At 38.7% G+C, this 20,449-nt stretch overlaps 1 protein-coding gene across 1 annotated transcript in view; it reads left to right on the top strand.

Annotated features, from left to right (window-relative positions):
* EPSTI1 (epithelial stromal interaction 1) overlaps positions 1-20,206 on the top strand; it is a 50,103-nt gene extending 29,897 nt beyond the window's left edge. The window contains exons 7-12 of the mRNA XM_036378957.1: positions 4,909-5,002; positions 8,186-8,269; positions 11,005-11,078; positions 12,999-13,096; positions 18,204-18,236; positions 19,571-20,206. Coding sequence (XP_036234850.1) covers positions 4,909-5,002; positions 8,186-8,269; positions 11,005-11,078; positions 12,999-13,086 — 340 coding nt within the window. The 3' untranslated portion in view covers positions 13,087-13,096; positions 18,204-18,236; positions 19,571-20,206. The remainder of the gene's footprint in view (positions 1-4,908; positions 5,003-8,185; positions 8,270-11,004; positions 11,079-12,998; positions 13,097-18,203; positions 18,237-19,570) is intronic.
* Positions 20,207-20,449: the final 243 nt, after the last annotated feature.

Raw genomic sequence — 20,449 nt, 5'->3', positions numbered from 1 at the left:
AAAAGCCGTGTAGCTTTGGTGGGATTATTTTCACAAACAGTGTTATTGGCCCCCCAGCTTCATTCCCACTTTACCAAATTATTTTCAGAACAAAAGTCCCAACTACACCTCCCTTTGGAGTCTCTTTCTCCATCTTCCAACCAAGAAAGTGTTGGAGAGCCTCTCTTTTAACATTTGGTTTTGTCAGGCCAGTGGCCTCAGTACCAGCCAGCCTGCCTTGTGGGTCACAGCAAATGCCTGACCAAGATGCACATGGCAATGCACAAGGCAAAGCTCTCACTGGGGACGGAGCAAGGGCATCAGTGAAAACACACCCACCATGGACCTTACTGAAATGGAGGGCAGCATTTCTTCTGGGTAAGCCTTTGCAGGGTTATGCAACTGATCCTAATTTCTGCAAAAGTTGAGGAAGTTGTTATGCTTAGACAATTAAGTATGTTGGAGTGAGAAGAAGTTGTAGATATAATTGCTGGTGCTGCAAAAAGATGTCTTGAATTAAATTTGGGGTTGAGTTTTTGTTGTTGGATTGTTTTTCTTTTCAGAGAGGGCGAGTCCTGCTATTTTTAAAAAATTATCATGAAAATTCTGGGTAGATGTGTGAAACTAGCATTATATATGCAGTATGCCTGCTTCTTAGTTTTCTAGATGAATTGGAAGAAAATGGTGAAGAGTCACTTCAGCATTGCTTACAGACAATTAATTTGGAAGCTTATGAGTCCAAGTGATTCAGCATTAAATGCTTCTTCTGTGATCTTAGTGGCTACTCAGTTGTCTACTTTTTGCAATGACTATGATGATTTACCTGCTTTAGAGTTCTTTATTTTGATTTTTTTATTACTATTTTGAATGCTCTTAGCATTCTTGAGGATGTTCATTAGAGCAGAATTGTAGTGGTGGAGATCCTGCAGCTGGAGAAAACAAGAAGTTCATGAGCTGTCTTGTTTTCAGTAGTAGTAAGAATTGGCCATTATATTTTGCAAATTGTCAAGAGAAATAAATAGATTTATGATACATACAAAAGTATTGTGATGCCTTTTTTTTTTCCAAATATACTGGCATAAAAGCCAGTATATTTTTTGGTATACTGGCATTTCAATATCCATCAATTAAAGCAAAATAATTAACTGCCACTGGTTCCATTGGGGAGAACTAATGAAGATTACAAGAACCATTTTAATTAATGCATTTTTAATGTTAGTCTGTAAAACAGACTTAAAGCTGAGAACTTTATTTGTAGGCAGAAAAATTATTTTCTTTCTGTCTTTGTTCTGAGAGGAATACAGTCTCAAATGAAAAGCTTAGCAAGTGGTGCTGTGTGACGCCTGGATAGAGGAAAATTCTGGGTCCTGAGTCCATGTCCTCATTCATGTGCCTAAGGATGAATCCTTTTCAAGACTTTTGTTACCCTTGTGGATGTGACAGTAGTTAAAAGCAATAGACACACAAAACTGAAGACCTTATTCTGCAGAGGAATTTAGACCTTAGATCTTGCAACAAGATCATTGGGGGTCTTCAGATCTTTCACATTTGCATTCTGGAGTCAATTGTGGAGTTGTCTGCTTCTCAGCTGTCAGGGCTGGTGATCCTGTTGGATCATGTGAACTCCTACACAGGCCAGAGGAACCTTAGCCCACTCTGGCTTTTATAATCATTCCCTCATCTCACCCTGGTAGGAATGTGGGCAGCATTTAGTCCCAAAGAGGAAGAAATGCCTGTGGGCTCACAAAGAGCTGGTGAGTGCAGGCTGCCTGAATTACACCTTTCTCAGTGGAGCACCTAGCAAATTCATGGTTCTGCACTTTACACGTACTTGTTGAGCTTCAAATAAAGGGTTTTGCATAGCAGCTTTTTTTTTTTTTTTTTTAAGGCCTCTGCCTGAAGAGTAGCTGTGGGATGTAAAGCTGTATATCCAAGGACCCACAGAGAGCGTCTGCAACATGGACTGATTTCCACTGGTCCTCACCAGCCCCTTCTAGCACGTTACTCAATGTCCCTGGCAACAGAGTTAGTATTTTCCCCTGACAGCTCTTTAGAGTTATTCAGACGTCAAATCCAGTATTGTGCTTCATTCCCCCACTTCTGTATCTGTACTGATAAATTTAACACTGTCAGTCACTGTCATTTCTGAGGTCAACAGGCCTGAGAGTGCCTGCTTCCATTGCTAGAAAACTTCTTTACCTCCCCAAATGGTGTGGTAGCATCTAAAATGCCTGTTGGGAGCTGCAGTTGATATTCATTCCTGGACAGAACCCAGGAGTTATTTGCAAAAGTGCTGTTTGGGACAGGTCAAAACTATTTCAGGAATAGTTACCACACTGTAGATGCTGAGTTGCCATGCTAAGAGTAGTTCTTGGTGCTATTAAGCACACCAGTATGGGAAGAAACTGTTTTAATTAGCAGAGAAAAAGGTTTTTTTCCCCAGTGTTGTAATGGAAGACAGGGCTACCAAGACAAAGTACCCTCGTAAGATCACTCCAGCTTGACCAGAGAGTCAGTGGTTCTCTTCAGACTGTTGCTTAGGGGTAGTCAGAACTCAGCTAGCAGCCTATTAGGAGGGTGCCTTCTGGGTTAGTCTAAATCTTGTATCTCCTTTTGCCTGGCTGTGTTTGGAGGGTATCAAGATTCTCCTGTATTCAATTAAATTTCTTCATCTCATGCTCTTCTTTTCTTAATGTTACTAAGTTTAGAGCATTTTTGATTCGCCCTTGAAGTTTTAGTGAGTGAATGAGATGTTGCTCCAGCTGTCTGACTGTGTACTGATATGCTGGTTTCCTTATGGAGATACTACTTTCCTTTCCAGAACATGAATTGAACAGTCCTCTCCCTGAATTCTCTCATTTCATGCAGCCTGGTTTAAGCTATACTCTGCATTGTTATGACTCCAGGTTTAGTATTATGAAAAATACCATTCAGACTTTGTCTGGCAACCCTAGGTGCATTGCTAGGCTTCCACAGAGATGACACACAACAGCTTAACATATATAAGACCTGGCTTGTCTTCCATCAGAAAATTCAGAAATCTGAGTCCCTTTCTTGTGATAGGAACACTTTATTAATGTATTACTTAATTTGGTGAAGTCAGGTGTTTCTCTATTCAAAGGCAATTCACAGTCTTGTTGAGGAACTTTATTTGCTTCCACTCTTGTAATCATCTTTTCTGATACTAAAACTGAGTAAGCTTTTCACCTATCAGTCTGCTGATCTGTGAAATTCAATGGCCTCCACCACATTTTTATGCAAATAATGAGAAATTCCACATACTCCATTTAATTCTCTTGTCATCAATAAGGAATTAGAGCAACTAGGTATAGAACCAAGTTGCCCCATATTTTTTCGCAGAGCTTCAGCCTTCTCAAATAACTCCATATTTTTTGTAGGAGTTCTTAGTCTTCCTGGTATAGAAATAAATTGTTATTTGATCAGTTTTAGCAGAGGTAGAGAAACACAAAGTCTGCAATTTAAATCTTCGCGTTCCCAAAATTATTCTGTGCAATCTTACCATTTAATAACTCATCTTTCGTGGAAAAAAATTGAGTGCTTAACACTTGTATAAGAAGACTATTAATTTGTTCAACCTTTATGTGTAAGTACTTTGTAGATCAGGGAAAACAATGTTTCATCTGGTCCTTTTTTTTATTGTGCATTGTCTGAGGTCTGTTAACTACTCAGGTAATGGAGGAAAGGGAGTGAACTGGGAATGGTGAGATTCTAAAAGCCTGAATTGCTAGAATTTGAGCAAGTACTTTGTACCGCAAGTGGTAACATGTTTTTGTATTGTGTAGAGTAGCAGAGAAGAACTTGTGGTTTCTTGGTTTCTTGTTCCTTTTCCCAACTTCTTAATATATCACTCCTCACTGACCAGCAGGACATTTTACCAATAAAGTATTTACTCACAGTTTTAGATCATGGAGTGAAATATAAAACCCACTTGGTAGTCTGTTTTAGCTGTTAATCAAAATCAGTCTTCAGCAGCCAATGCTTTTTCTCTAAGTCTCTGGTAGTGGCATCTTCCCCTACACAGAGCTAGCTGGGTGCCCTGTGAGAAGAGTAAATCATTGCGTTCAATATCTCTTGAAGCACTTTTTCTGCTCTCACTTCAGTGCTTTCATGTTTTCCAAAGCTGTACACAGAAATAAAATTGCCTCTTTACTCTAACTCTGTTCCTTTGAGTGAGAAAAGACTTCAATATACGTGCCTGGGAGTGCAGGTTAAGAAACTGATTCCTCACCACAGCACACAAACTCCCATCCTTTGTTTTTGTTTGTGACCTAGTTTAATTGTACTTGGTAGAAACTGTGAGCAAAGTGATGCTACTTTGAAACTCTGGGTTCATTAGGCATGCAGCTGGAAAAAGAAAATTGCCCTTGCCAGAATAAGAAATGAAAATGTTGTGCATTAACTAAAGACAAGCATTTTTTTCTTGTTACAAAATGCTTGAAAGCCTTTCTGCTTGATAAAGTAATCTGTTGTAAGGCTGCATTGTATTAACTGTGAAGGAAAATTCCTGAAAATAATCTTTTAAAGTACTTAGCTGAGATTCATAGATCTCGTAGAAGGATTTGCAACAATTCCGTGAAGCAGTTGGCATCCTCATGAAGTCCAGTGATATGTGAGTCTGTTGTACAGGAGCTTTACAATGAGGAAAGCATAGCCCTTGTACACCCCTAATATGCAAATGACCATAATTGTTTGCTTAAAAAATCATCCCAGCAAATGTCTTATTCACAGTGTGTGTTCTGTATCCTCTGTCCCATTTGTCTGTTTCCATAACCTTTTTTTTTCTACCTGTGATGTTTTTCAGCAGACACATGATAAAATGTCTAGGCTAGATTCCAAGGGTGGAATAAAAAGCTGTGTTTATTTTTATGGAAGCACTAACAATTCTATTTGGATTGAATTTCTTCATAGCAAAACCAATGAATTACTGAACAGATTGGACGTGGGTTTGCCAAAGAGTGATTCCTGTCAGATTGCTAATCCTGGCCCAGAATCTACAGCATGGGTAAGCAAAACCATAGTGTGTGCTGTATTTTCTATCAGCTTTCCAGGTGCTGTCAATAGTGTAATGTTAGAATATCCTAACTGAACTTAATTGCTGAGACCTAACTCAGTCAGTGCCAAGGAGACTTTTTGGGTGAATGAGTCTGCCTACCTTGTCTCTTCCACACTGGCAGGGTATTCCACATAGTAGAGGACTACTCACAGATCTCTTTCTGATAAATGAGAACCAGATTTATATTCTAAAGTTAGATGGGAATCTTAAGTATGCCCTGTACCCATCCACTGGTGGTAAGCTTTTATGAAATCTCAATAAATTAATGTCAGCAGATGCTTTACTGCATTAAAAATTCAGTCAAAAGAGAAGCTTGTTTCTTTCTGAATCCTAAAAGTGATTCCATACACTGCTTGGGGTCTTTGTCCCAGTTTGAAGTAGTCTGCTAAGTATCAGTGTGATTGGGAAATAGATAAAGTATTGCTTCAATTTCATTATTCTTATTGACTCTAAGAAGCTTTTCCACATACTATTAATCTCTTCATGTCTAAATCAAGCTTTCCTACTAATGTAGAAAGTTTCAGTGAGGAGTATTAACCCTGAAAGAGAAGTATTTCTCCTGTAGGGAGGTTTGTAATTGGGGAAGGACAGAGAACAGGGAGCCGAGCAGACGGAAATTAACATTGGAAGCAACTGAGCAGAAGTATGGAAGTATCTGATCTGGGCAGCCCTCTGCTGTATACAGCCTTGAGCACCAACTGTTGGGTAACAGGAAGGGAAGATTGGCCTCCATATTTCTTCAGATGACTTAGAAATGGAAAAAAAAAATCCTCCCTTTATAGAAATTGATGCCAACAGGATATATGACACATCTGTCTTGCCTCTAGTATCTCTTCCTGGTTTTCATTTCAGGAAAAGGAAGCTGATATTGAAAATAGGTCCCATTCCCCTTTGATTCTTCAGGATATCTTGTATCTCTGAAAACCCTAAAGACATTTTAGCAAGTGTGGGCAGATATGTAGCTAGAAAGTGCCAATTTCTGCCCAGCACTGTTGGACAGAAGGTCAATCATAGGAGAGTGGCTTTCAGAATGTATTTGGTAGTCCTGGGTGAGCAACCAAGAGGATATGGAAAGGGACAAAAGATGTCTTGAAACCACTTCTACCTCCCTCTTGAAGCTTCCAACACTTCAAACGGTGGGAGTTTGCTCTTTGGTAGGGGAGGCCTAACTCTGCAGCTTTCGTACGATGTGAGCATTGAACTGTAAAGACGAGTGAGCTCATGTCCTCATGACTGACTTGGATTTCAGCATTTTGGTGTGCTGTCTTCACATCCATACCAATGTGGGTGGATGGCTGAAGGAGCACTGAACTACTTCAGTTGTACAGGTCCTACTTTTAGCCTTGGCCTTCTGCTTTGCCTACCTATGTGCAGCTTTCTCATTCCATGTTTTGACAGTTGTGCCAAATTACATTCCATAGTTCATCTTTCACTCTGCTCAATGTCCAAGCAGATAAAATACATCATTTATCTGTACTGTTCTTTAGTACTAGCTGACATGATACTTCTCTTTTGTGTCGCTGCATATCTGTAGCTTTGTGAATCAAATAATCACTTGTTCATAATGCAGCAATGCCGTTAGCAAAGTCTTCCCAACCAGCTTGGATGAGGTCCAGTCTATAGGCATACAGCCTCTGAGCCAGGAATCCAAAGGACGTAACCTGTGTGTTCTTACCTAAATAAACTTGGCATAGCACCAAATGTTAAACCAGTAGGAAAATTAGGACTAATTTGGATGTTACCTTGAACATATCCTTTGTCTGAAGTAATTAAAAGATTCAGGAACAATGTATTTGAAATAGCGAAGTGTGATAAGCTTAGGACATGCCTAACATGCATGCTAAAAGGGGGAATATACATACATACATGTGATTTTTTTAAATTTGAAAAACTTGTTCTGAAAACAGTCTGGGACAATGTGATGCAGATCAAAGTTTTTTCCCCTCACATCATTTCTTGGATAGTGTTATTAATTTAGCACACCAAGCTCAACTATCCTTGCCAAATGTTACTTCACTTCCATGAACAAATTTGACTTCTTTTGAATGTCTCTGTCATTAATGACTTTTTGGGCCTGCTTATTTACTCAAGCTCATAATTAATTTTAATCCTGTCTTTCAAAGTGTGACCAATCCTGTGTAGATTTTTATTGTCTTCCAACTTGATTAACATATTCTCCACACAATTCTCCAAGCCATTATGGAGAGTAATGAATAATATTGGACCCAGAATGAGTCTCCCTGGACACATGTAGCAACTTCTCCCAGCTCAAAATTGAGCTATTAATAAGTGCTTTCTCTATTCAGTCTTTTTAGCAAATTATGTGCCTGTTGTTTTAATGGTGTTGTTCTGCATGCATATATCAAATTTTGGAAATAGTCTGTAGACCTGTAACAAATCCCTCACTTAAGTCAAACTGCACAATTCTTGTATTAAATTATACTGGCTCATTTTTTAGTGTGCTACCCTACATCTCTGCTCAAAGACTTTACAGTAGAAGTTCCAGTGTACAATATCTTAAGGATCCTCTAAGACCCTAATTGTAGGTTGGCTTTTTACAAACAATTGCAACTTGTGAAAGACCAGGGCTAGTTATTGTAATGAAAACCTATTGCACAATTATTACATTATTCATGATGTGTAGTTCACATTTTCAATTTTCTTGATGCCTCACAAATAATCGCAGGTTTGATCTCTCCTGTTGCCCTACTTCCACAAAAACAATCCCGTGTTCCCTCTGTTACAAGGCCTTCATTCTGCTTTTTAGTCTTGTAATATTTTCATTACTTTTCTTTCTTCCCAGAATACCCCATCTCACTAGCATATATGCTGACTGTGTTTTCTGACTGCTCAGGATATCTTTATGGTTGGCAGTGGGACACAGAATAGCACTTGCTGTGACTACCAGGGGGTGATGCACAGGTGGACATTCAACCAAACTGAATGACTGAGAGGCTCTAGGCCGCTTCTTGTTTATATTCTAGTCTTGAGACTAATCTGTTTCTTAAGTAACTGGAATCATTCGACCATTTGTGTTTGTTAATTACCCATATAACAATTTGAGAATAAGGTTTGGGAGTTTGGCCCTGCTCTCACCACACTAATATATTTTTATTTTCTGCTGAACAATAGAAAAGAAGCCATGCTTATAAGCAAGCTCTTCGAGAGGATGAAAACAGAAGATTAGAGGAAATGAGGCAAGAACAACAGAGGAAGGTAATTATACATTAGCAGTTTACATATTGTATCATTTTTGCATGCTGTGAAACCAATTAAATACACTGATTACTTGTAGCCTACGCACAGAGCTTCTCTTTAGCAAAAGTGATTCAGTCACTGTTTTCAAATATTGTGAGAGAGATGAGTCAAGCTGTAAAATTTGAACAGGGACAGAACAATTATCTTCTGAGTTCAAGGCTGTTTGCATCTGGAAAATGAGCTCCTTTTCACCTCTTCACTTGAATAATTGTGCAGAGGGCTTTTTGACCATGGCAACCGATTTCATAGGCTAAGGAAACCAGCTTGCTCTCTTGCAGGCAGAAGTCATCTTACTGAGGAATTAAGGATGATCTTTCTGAATTGTCTCTTACTAGAGAATTGAGGGCCACGGGCCCTGCTTTTTCAAATGGGGACGTGGAAATGCTCAGATTTCCTGTTAATTACAGTATGCCTCTCTGTGCCCTTGCTGACTACCTAACTAAAGAGTTTTGAATTGTCTGAAAAGCAGGCATACCATAAATGCAACGTTGAACTCCATATTCTGAATATGCATCATGCATTTCCTGACCAGTAGTCCCTCCGGTATAGATTTGGGTACCATATCCACATAAAGTCCATCTACCAAAGGTGATGACACTCTGCAAAGTTACCTGTCTTGGCTGCAGGTTTGACTGTGAAAGTACAGGGAGGGCAGAACTTGAAAATCTAGCAAATAATTTGAAAATATGTGAGCAAGTGCTGAGCCACTTGCTGTGCCTCTGCTGTTACTAGCATCCAAATTAATGTTAAGCTATTTCCCCAGTGGGAGAATTTAGCACAGCAAATTCCATACACTGAGTTTCTTCTAGAACTGGAGAAGTTACTCATTCCCTGTCACTGATATCTTTCTTTACATGTTGGGGATGTGTCCTTATTTCACAGTATTCTAATAAGTGTAATACTGGGCAAAAAAGGTGGGGCACAAGGGAGTCTCTTCATTGCTATTCCATCAGGTGTATGCTTATTCCCAGAACGCATACAGAAGAAAAATTTTTGAAAGCCAGCCTGGATGGGTGTAAGGCTGGTTCCTGTTCTAGTCTGTATATGGATCCTTCCAAAGAGAAAACAATTATAGATGTAAATTAGCAAGCCCCTAATTCATGGGTTTGGTTTAAGGGACTTGTGTAGACCTGTAGACTCTTCAGCAATTTCCATGGGTTGCTAAGGAGGTGTTGGCTGCTTCTAAGGCTGCTCTTGTTTGCTATGTGGTTCCAAGGTCTCCTTGCCTTCACAGTTGCTGCTACCTATTGTGCAGAGTAATGCACTACTTACAAACCCACTGTAAATAATATGGATTTTAAGGGCTTTAATAATTGTCCCTCAGATATATGTTGGCTCGTTTCTACTTCAAACTAATATTTATTAAAGTAATTGTGAATTCTGTCTTGTGTGTACCTCCTAGCACAGTGTAGCTATAAAATGTGTAGGTATTGTCAGTTCCCTTTTTTTCTTCAGAACAGGTTTTAGTATGTATTGCTTGATTTAGAAATTTTCAGCACACTTTGAACACTGCATCATATACACACAATATATTTCAGAACATTACTCCAAGAGAGGAGTCGGCATATTGGAAAGTCAGATACTGAGTTTTAATTTTCAGGTTGAATAGTTATTTAAAATAGTGAAAATTGAGGTTGGCTTTTTTATTTCTTAATCCTGTTTCTTCTTTTAGGGCTAGACAAATATTGATACACAACACATTCTCAGTTATTGATTTTCTCTATACATTTATTGCATAGTTTTTACTTAATGTTCCACTTAAATTGATTTTTAAAAAAAACTAGTCACGTGGTTCCATTCAGTTATAAAAGAAGCTTTTATCTAAGTACATAATTTTATTTTAGTTTCTATTCCTACTGCTGTGCAGTTGCTATGGAAAATATCAAAGATGGGTCTGTTCCTATGCCTTCCCTCTTGCCCTGCAAGCCCAAATCTCCTTTGCAGAAAGATCTGCAACCTCTTGGGTGCGTTGCAGGCAGAAGGAGCTGGACAAACAAGCACACATACAAACCAGAGTAATACTAGCTGTGTTTTCTTCACAGTTTTAGCTAAAATTGCATGAGAAAACTCTCCTCTAAAAAGAATTCCCTTTGACACTGTTTATACACCTTAAAACTACGTAAGGCTGCAATGCTGGGGCTTGTGTATGTTCCCAGCGTACCATTTTCAGCAAGCACCATTTTCCCTCCTCGCCCTGAAGGGAGCCCCAGGGAGCTGGAGGTGACACACCACATCACATGGCCCAGATCTCATCTTCTGCTTGCACTCTGTAGAGGCAGGAGGTGAAGGACATGGCTCCTTCCTACTCTGTGGGCATGACAGCTGTGTCTGCTCCTCACTTTGGCTTTCATCCCCCTTTGACCCACTGGGAAATTCAAATCTGTGTTTTGGGACAAGGGGAAGCAGACTGGTGTCTGGCATACCCCCTTAAATGTAGGACTGTAAATGTCTGAATCCTGTAACTTCCCACTTTTCAAGGCACAAACAAAAAATTATCCACGTGCTGAACAGAAAAACCAGCTCAGTTTTTAACATAGTGCTGTCACATAAGGAAGATGCAGCTGAGAGAAGTTTTGACTTTAACTGAGTTTAACATCATGTAGAATTAATAAGGTTTGCAGCATGAGTATGTTAATTAAAAGTAAGTTAGTTTATTTATTTGTTTGTTTGTTTTTCACTTTTATCATTGCCAGGCTGAATTATTGGAATTTAAACAAAAGCAGGAAGAGGAAACCAGGACAAGAACACTAAAAAATGAACAGAGGAGGTAAGATGCAAAAAAAATGCAAAATACACTGGAATTGAATTTCCACGTGGAAAGGGTCTCAAAATTGCAGGCACTCATGTTTCAGAAGACTATTGCAATGAGGATCCCTGACCTCATCTCTGGTTTAGCTTTGCTTTCAAATGAGCCACTAACGTCCATGATTACAGCTGCTCACTGCATGCAGAATGACCCAGAGTGCCTTCCTCACTTTTTTTGTCCTATCAGCATAGGACACAGCATAGAGTAGAAGCAATTAATAGTTTTATGGGTGACTACTAGTACAGTAGCTGCAGCTGGGACACACTTTATCTGTGAATCTTTATATGAACCTAGATATCTATTTATTTTTACATCTATATTTTTTATTTATTTTACAACGGTCTACTTTGTCCATGCTGCATCTTGTGGCTGACTGTCTCTGAGGTTAGCAGGCAGAGCTAACCCTGGGACTTGGTATTGATTCAGATGGAACCTGCAGTGCAGCAAGGCCTTCTGCAGCTGCATTTCTTTGTGCCCCAGGCTCTGCCCCACTGCTGTGACCTCTCTGTGCTCCACACTTCTCATCTTCCACTTCTGTCACTTAACTGACTTTTCATTATCCTGAAGCACAGCTTTATTCTCAGCTTTGTGTTCTGCTGGTAAAAAGAAACAATGCCCAGGCTCAAAAGTAAAAACAATATTTGTTTCTTTTTTTTAAATCATTATGTAAATATTTTAAAAAATGCCTGCTTCTGTAGGCAACCACTCTTCAGACTGCTTTCATTTCTTTTTTTTCTCTAGGAAAGACATTGAAATAATTACCCATAGAAGTTAATGAAGGATTTTTGATTCAGTCCATCTCATATGCATAGAGAGAAATAACCCAGTATTATCCTTTTTATCTCATTCTTACCAACACCATTGTAAAACATTAAAACAGTCATGTCTAAGCATGTGTGCCAGTCCTAAGCAGTAATCAAGAGAAAAATACACAGTTTTCCAGAGAATCATAGAATGATTTGGGTTGGAAGGGACCTTAAAGGTCATCTAGCTCCAACCCCCCTGCCATGGGCAGGGACACCTTCCACTCCACCAGGTTGTTCAGAGCCCCATCCAGCCTGGCCTGGAACACTGCCAGGGATGGGGCATGCACAGCTTCTCTGGGCAACTTGTTCCAGTGCCTCAGCACCCTCATAGTGAAGAATTTCTTCCTAATATCCAATCTAAATCTATCCCCTTTCAGTCTAAAGCCATTCTCCCTTGCCCTTTATCACATGCCCTTGTAAAAAGTCCCACTCCATCTCTTGTAGCCCACTTTAAATACTGAAAGGCTGCTGTAAGGTCATCCCACAGGCTTCTCCTCTGCATGCTGAACAATCCCAATGTGAGAATATTTAAAACAGATTGAGGAAAACTGTGTATTTGTCCATGCTAGAGTAGTGCAAGAAAATGCTAGAATTTCACAGCTGGATGGAAGAGAAAGTTGTCAGCTGCATAAATTGTCTCTCTTAGTAACAAGCTTAAGTGTGTTCTTCCATTTTTTATTAGGAAATCAGTACTTCTAGAAACTTTCCTCGTGCATTGAAAGCTGAAAGATTACCTAAGGTGACTTGTCAAAATATGTAATATCCCTAAAAAGGTGGGTGGTGGTACACAGGTCATCTTTCTATGGAGAATTTTGGTGCATTATGAACAGCAGCCAAGGTATGCCTCTTAATCCCAACAGGCTGATCCCAGGATAAGAATGCATCTGGTGAATTGAAAATTAAGTCCACCTGATCTCATGCCCATCCATGGTTATGCAGCACAGGCTTGAAAAATACAGGAAGATGGGCACGGAACAGACGGGAAGGGAGAGCCACTCCCAGAATGTTTAATATCAGTAGTTTGTGAACTTCTCAGCTGCCTTCCATCATTATTCATGTTTTATTATACTTTAAGGGTAAATAACGCTTTCCTGGACCGACTCCAGAACAGAACACAGCCCAATAACATCTACCACCCTGGATATACTGGACTACCTCAATAATGGGACCTTGGTAAGTTTTTTGGTACAGAATGGAGAAGAAATGAGATGGTTTAAACGTTGAATTTTTCTCCAGACACTGTTGTGTGTCTGTGTGTCTTTAGTCTGCCTGACAGAACTTACAGCCCTGGCTGGCTGTCCTTAATACCTTTCAAGAAGAAATTCTGTCTAAAATATAAGCTTTTCAAATGGGAGGAGAGAGGAACAGCTGCTCTTGCAGCAGAACTCAGTGGCCTTGTGTGTGAGGTACTCACTGCAAGGAGCCACATCCAAGATACTTCCTTAAGTTCAGAACAAGGATAGTGAAATCATTAGGGAATTTTTTAAAGTCTTTAAATGAAAGATGCTTGGATATGATATAAATATTTTAATATGGTATTGAAGTTGGAGGGAAAAAAATCCCATCTCTATATCTGTATCTATCTATTTACCTATATCTTTCCAGGTACAGCTGTTCATTTTTTACCTATATAAAATTATGACAAAGAAGGCTCAACTACATTTCATTTAAAGTCAGTATTTGTAAGGATTTTTGAAGAAAATATATCTTGGCTGTAATCTATTAAATATCCATTAATTTTTTCAACTGTCCTAATGAGACATTAATGTGACTTTGTACAAATGTGAAGTTTGTACATTGTTTAGAATTGCACTTTTCAGTATTAAAAAAAAAGTAATTATATGTATTCCCCATCATGGAATTTTTCATTAGGCTGAAATTCTATTGAGGAAAGGACCCTTGTATGAGAATTGAAGAGTTAGGAAGACTGAGAAGCAAAATGATGAGTCTAAGAGAATTTAGTGTGTGTGACAGTGTAGAGGAAGGTGTTTAGTTGATAAAATTTAAAAGCTTGAATTGGATTTGTTGGTGAGGATGTGTATGTTAGCCAGTGAATACCAGGAAGAGTTCAGTTCAAGCATCTCCAAAGTCAAGGCATGGTTAAAAAGCAGTTATTCTTGCTACTGGAATCTTCCATGTACTGGAAGTGGGAAAAGGTGTCTTCATCACTACAAGCTTTGAGCAAGCCCTGGGCTCAGGAGCCTTGTACTGGTTCTTGGTTTGGGTGAGAGGAGACAGGACATGCCGGCTCAAGCTCCCATCAGGTCTATGAGCAGACATTAGCAGCTCTACTGGTCTGAAACACCAAGCATGTCAGGCAGTCCAGAAGCTGGACTGCCAAGTTACAGTCAAGTTACAGATGGAAGCCAAGTTACAGATGTCCAGGCTAGTTAAAGAGTGTGAGTAAGAGAGCACAGTGTATGGCAGGTCTGAGCCACCTCCTGAAGGACAGCATGTCTGCAGATAGCAGAATTAGAGACTGCAGGTGGGACACAGCCACCTGGTACAGGGAAAGGGCAAAAGATAAAGTCTGATGGAGGGTGTCTGGTTAACAAAGGCAACAAGGGCACTTTGTGTCTTTTATCCCCATTAGTGTACTGTTTCCTGATAAGTTTAAAGGAAAATGTGTGACACAGCCAAGATCCCCAACATCTTACTCGAGCATCTCCATCAGAGCACCTGCCTTCACCCCTGGAAACCTTGCCATTGTCTGCAGAGGTGGCAGGGCTTTGCCTTTAGCCAGATGCACACACCCTCTTTCACAGGGTGAGTGTTGGTAGCACCAAATGAGTGTGCTCAGCCTAGGCACAGTTTTAACAACAGATGACTATGTGAGGGGGTTTTTTAATATATAAATTCAATTAATGCATCAATACAAATGGAATAAAACCCCATGTATGGAAGTGATAATGTCCTACTCTATTATTTACTTAATGACTCCCAAAGAGCCTGCCTTCTATTGGGTAATGCTAGATCTATTTTTCCTTTATGTTATGACGTGAGATTTGAAGCCAAAACAGAGAAGGAAAAGATTAAAATATGAAAGAATATGTCATAATGGACAGGAATTAAAAATGGGTATTGCTAACAAGTACAAGAAAGAAAAATAATCTCTCAAAAGATAGGCTGGAGGCAGCAATCTTAGTGTCTTTGATTATACCAAGATTCTTCTCCTTTCCTTTGGGATTTAAAAAAAAAGAGCTGAACTCCAGGCAGGGCTTACAAGTCATGTAGTCTGCAGCCAGGCATTTTACATTACAAGGAAGCTAACTGAAACAGGTCCGACTATATACTAAGATTAAAAGAAGGTAAAAAAGTTCCCAAAGTAAAGACCTGAAGGTAATTTTTGAGCCTCTTCCATCTGTGCAATGGCACCAAAGAGGAAATATTTGTTCTCTTTCCCGCTTGTATTTTTTTCCCTGTTTGAACTCTTTACAGTCACAAAAACTTCACACTTAACAGAAACTGAATGTTGTACTCTATTGTTGATGTATCTACTCTATTTTTCACTGTTGGTTCTATTAGCCTGGTTTCCTAAATAAATGAAGTTTGTATGATCACGCTGTCTGTGTGCATGTAATAAGATTTCCCAGCTGCTGGCCAATCTTAGCCAAATTTAAAAGGGATTATAAGTCTCAGAGATAATTAAATTTCTGTGTGTTTTGTGAAAAGCAGTGACTAGCATAGGAGACAGCCTAAAACAGTGCCCATTCTGAGGGGTGATGCATTCTCTGCATTGTTTGACTGCAGCTCTCTGGCAGGTCAGCGTGGGCATAGCTCCAGAGCAGCTGCAGCTCTGCCCTGCTTTCCTGGGGACTAGGGGATTCAGAAAGGAACATGATATCACCAATGACATGGAGAAAAGGGGAGGAGCCTGAATATATTGTGTATGTCTGGGAAGAGGGCAGGAGAGCAGTTACATTGTCCAATTGTCCCCTAAGCAATAGGAAATGAGTTTTCATTAATTCAAATCCCCTCCAGACATTTTGTGTTTTATTAGGAATATTTATAAGCTGTTATATCAAGAAGGATCTTCATGACTGTAATTTCTCCTGCCTTTTGGATTATAAATGCCAGGGCACTCTCTGGGTGGCTTTTTAGTTTCCATTTTTAATGGGAAAACAACATAATGAAGTTCCACTTCTATCTATGACCTACTGCACCCTTGAGAAAGCCCTGAGTCTTGCTGTATGCTATCAAGAAAGTTTTAATGCCCTTTGTACTGCCTTTGGAATAAGGATAAACCTTTCAAGATAGGAGGATAAGAAAATTACCATTGTCCTTTCAATATCCAAGTTTAATAAATAAGATCATATAATGGAATCACAGAATGGTTTGGGTTGGAAGGGACCTTAAAGATCATCAAGTTCCAACCCGCCTGCTACAGGCAAGGACACCTTCCACGAGATCAGGTTGCTCAAAGCCCCAGACAACTTGGCCTTCAGCACTTCCAGGGATGGGGCATCCACAGCTTCTCTGGGCAACCTGCTGCAGTATTTCACCACCCTCACAGTAAAGATTTTCTTCCTAATTTAATCATGATTCATCTGGGACTTAGAACTGAGACAGTATTAGTTCACTGTTTTGGCACAAATGATCAGTAAAGCATTTTTGTTGTTACAAAAGAATAACTTTTAAACAGTTGCACATTTTGTTATTCAATGCCTCATGAGATTTGCCCATATCCAAATATGTTGGGATTTGCAGAGACCAAAAGCTAATGCATGGCAAGCCTGTAACAGAGACCTTGTTAATTTTTTGAATGAAAATGGGGCACTGTCAAGTACCCTTTTGTTTATTCTGTAAATGGGGAGAGGTCACATTGTGAACATATGAAATTTATAGGTCTACTCTTCTTCAATTAAATACTAGTTGTCTTGCTGAAACTCTCTGAGCCATAGCAAACCCAGAATCTAGAAGGCAAGGTGACATATTACATCCTCCTGTCTCATGTCTCCATTATAGCCAGTGTGATGCATAAGAATGAGAAATGCTCCCTCGAGCGCTGACTCTGCTCTTTCAGTGGATGCATAATTCTAGATATTTGCTGTGCAAAGCAACTATGCCCTGAATACACAGGTGTAGTGGGACAGGAAACCCCATTCTCTTCCTTTCCCATGTGCAGAACAGGAACTCAATGAGATGCTGGATAAATTTGTCTTGAGGAAATATGATTTACGGATAAAACTATTTTGAATAAACATGGTTTGTGGGTTTGCACTTTGTTTAGTTCTTGCAGCATGACCCATGGGAAAGTTTCTTTGGAGTCTCAACCAGCACTTGATTTATGCTGTTTGTGACCAGTTGAAGAGGGAACAAGTCATGAAGTTTACTGTTGCACAGCAAAAAGAGCCCCAGCTCAAAGGCCCCTGAAGTCACAAGGCCAGCATGCATGTCACAGGTTTTTGTAAACAATCTGTCTTTAATATACTTTCAGAAGGATCAAGTTGCATTAAAAATGCTGCTTTCCCAGAACAAAGAAAATGCTTTTACTTAACATGGGAATATTGAGAAAAGAATATTTTTATAAGAAGGTTGCAGAATGCAATCCGCAATGGTTACATTTGTTTAAATGAATAATGTGATTTGCTAACTTAGCTTTAATCTGGTTAGTCTATGTACAATCTGAGTTAAAAAGGTTATTAATTTGTTTCCTAAAACTGGTTGTTTTCTTGTTTGTTAGGTTTTTTCTTTTTACTGAAAGTAACATGCTTGTCTTTCCTGGCAGAAAATATAGAAAATACATAGCAGAAGTATCAGCATCAATAAAGGGACATCAGATGAGTAGGTCCAGGCAGGCTATAGCTCAGTTTAGTGACTTAGCTCTGGCAAGGCTGTCAGACATCATATGCAGATGTGTTTCCCCTGCCTTGATCTTGAGCCAATCATTCTTTGCTTTGAGAATCCTAAATGAGAATAGTGGCAGTCTAGGCAGAAACAGAAGAAACTTCTCACTCTTTCCAATTGTTTGAGGTTAAGGATTGAAGAATCTGAAGATATTTGAAATACTTCTAGATTTTTTTTTCCCAGCAGAAGCAAGATATGTTTATCTCTTGAGTCAATACATCCTGCTATTTATTTAGAATTCAAATCAAAGATGTTTCTTTCTAGGACTGGAATCTTGGAGAAGAGTTTGCTTGTTATTTTAAGTGGAGTTTCAAAACAACTTCAAATAATCAAGAAAGCACCACACAGATAACTATAATTCCTTGCATGAATATGTGATTGTATTGCACATTGTACATTGTACTGTACTAATGCACTTTTTATTTTTATCCAGGAGTCAAACTACTTGGAATAAAGGAGGAGCAAGGTAGGAATAATGGATTTGTTCTTTTTAGGACCAATGTCAGTATTAATTTAGTTTTGAATTTGACATTTCATTATGACAATTTTTGTAGTTTAATTTTGAAACAATACAAGAAGGGATCTTAAAAGAAATGCATTCCAACTCTGTGTTTGGAGGCCATGCAATGGCACATATCTAATCTGAAACAGGATTTCATAAAGAATTGCAGAGCATGTATTGCAGTAAGAAGAGCTGATGATGGCATTGAAGGCATCTTCTGGGAGTGCCTTGATATTTAGGCTAAAACTTCATTACAGCCATGTTCCTGCATCATAGACTGTGCCTAGATAAAGCTGAATGTGGCTAGGAGTGCAGGAGTGACTTAGTAAACTTTCAGTGTTCTTAAGTGAAATTGGGCCCTCTGCATTAAAATGTTCTTTTCTTAAGACTCACTGCATCTGTGCTCCTTTCTGAAAGGGGTTCCCTACTCTAATTCTCAATTCTGATACAACTATGTCTGCAGAGCCTTTACTTCCAGGGTTGGAAACTTTTGAAGCAAATTCAGGAACTGGCAAAGATTATTTGTTCCTTAGGAGATGGGTTTGACATAACTTTTTTTTTTTTGAGACCTTGCATTTTATGAAAAGGAATTTAAAATAATCAAACTTTTAAAAGCCCCTTGCTTCCAACCCTTCTCCCACAGATCTAGATATGAGACTTCATCATTTGCTACTCCAATGTTATGTTAGTACTTCTACAGCAGGGCTTTATTCTGAAGACAGTATCTAAATAATATTGTTGGTTTCCCATGACTTGTATTTTCAGTTTTATAAGAAGTAAAATTTTTATTAAAAATTTACTCAAATTCACTCAAGAAATGATAATGTGTAGATAAAGGCAATTCCCTGGAGGGGCATAAATGGCTATTTTTTGCAGTCCACAGTTCTACTACGTTTTATAAGCTGTGGACAGCTGAAGGACTTCAACACATTGGATCCTTTGGTATTGGTATAATACCAATAATGTATTTACATATGAACTGTACAAGAAATATGGATGGGTGTATTTTTAAGCCTTGTTTTTCTGTTGTTCTTAAAACACATTTCAGCCTGCTATGTCAATATATTGTTCAAAGAGTTACTAATATGTCTGCAGATAATTAGGACATTTTGTGAATTAAATTTACAAAAAGATAGAAATCCCTTCATGAAGGCTTTGCATAATTAAAAGCTAAAACCTGTTGGAAGAAAGGGAAGACTTTATTTTCCAGTGGAATTAATTCTTAAGAAGTTGACTTTGAATTTTGTTTTTGTTGTAAAAGATAAATTTTAATTCTTTTTTTCTCGCTCTTGTTACAGGTTATTGCAGAAATATTCACTTTTATCTGGCCTAGGCCAAATTACTTCATAAAAGCTCCAAGAAACTGCTCTTTATTGTGAATCTGTTCTTACCCTGACTTCAGCTGCACACCCTCTTCATGAGCATCTGCAGAGACTGGTTTCTAGCTGTCATTATTCATGCATACATATTTGAAACAGCTGATTATGAAAGTTCTATTTAATTTTTAATAAGAATATGTGTAATTTTTTTTTCTAAATTGTTTTGCCTCATGGAGAATGTAATTATCCCAGTCTTCACAATCTCTGGAAAAGAAGTCATAAGTGACTGTAGAAACTGCAGTATATCTGTGTTTACTTGCTGCTCTTTATCCAGAAAAAAAAAACATTTCAGAGACAATCTAAAAAAGCAGGTAGAGAGGGTTTTTTTGGGAAGAGAAGGAGAAATGTTGCTGGGGTTTTGTTTGTTTGTTTGTTTTCTGTTTGTTCTTGTGGAAGTTTTGTGAAATTATTTTACTCTTGTACTCAATAGCAGACACTCAAGAAGAAAAATGTGCATTGTAGACAGTATCTTTTAAATAAGTTCTTAGAAAAATACATAACATGAAAGAAAGAAATAAAGCTTGAAATAAAACTGAAATGTGTTTGATCTCTTCACACCTTTTGTGATATGATGTAGTGTCTTTTCTCTTTGTTTTACCATGGTAACTTCTGTTACAGGAGTGGGGAGCACTACTCCAACATTAGCTTTAGTTTTCTGCTTTTCTTTGTCCCTCTAGTCCAGTGGAATTTAATTTGTGTCTCCCTGTCTCTGAGACAGATGCCAACCTTTTAATGCTTTCTAAAAATCATCATATATGACCAAGGTACTTCTAATGTAAAAGAAGGTTTCACAGTGCA

The sequence above is a fragment of the Molothrus ater genome, chromosome 2 (genome assembly GCF_012460135.2).
Source record: "Molothrus ater isolate BHLD 08-10-18 breed brown headed cowbird chromosome 2, BPBGC_Mater_1.1, whole genome shotgun sequence".
Taxonomy (NCBI): domain Eukaryota; kingdom Metazoa; phylum Chordata; class Aves; order Passeriformes; family Icteridae; genus Molothrus; species Molothrus ater.
This window is presented reverse-complemented; position numbering and strand designations above follow the sequence as displayed.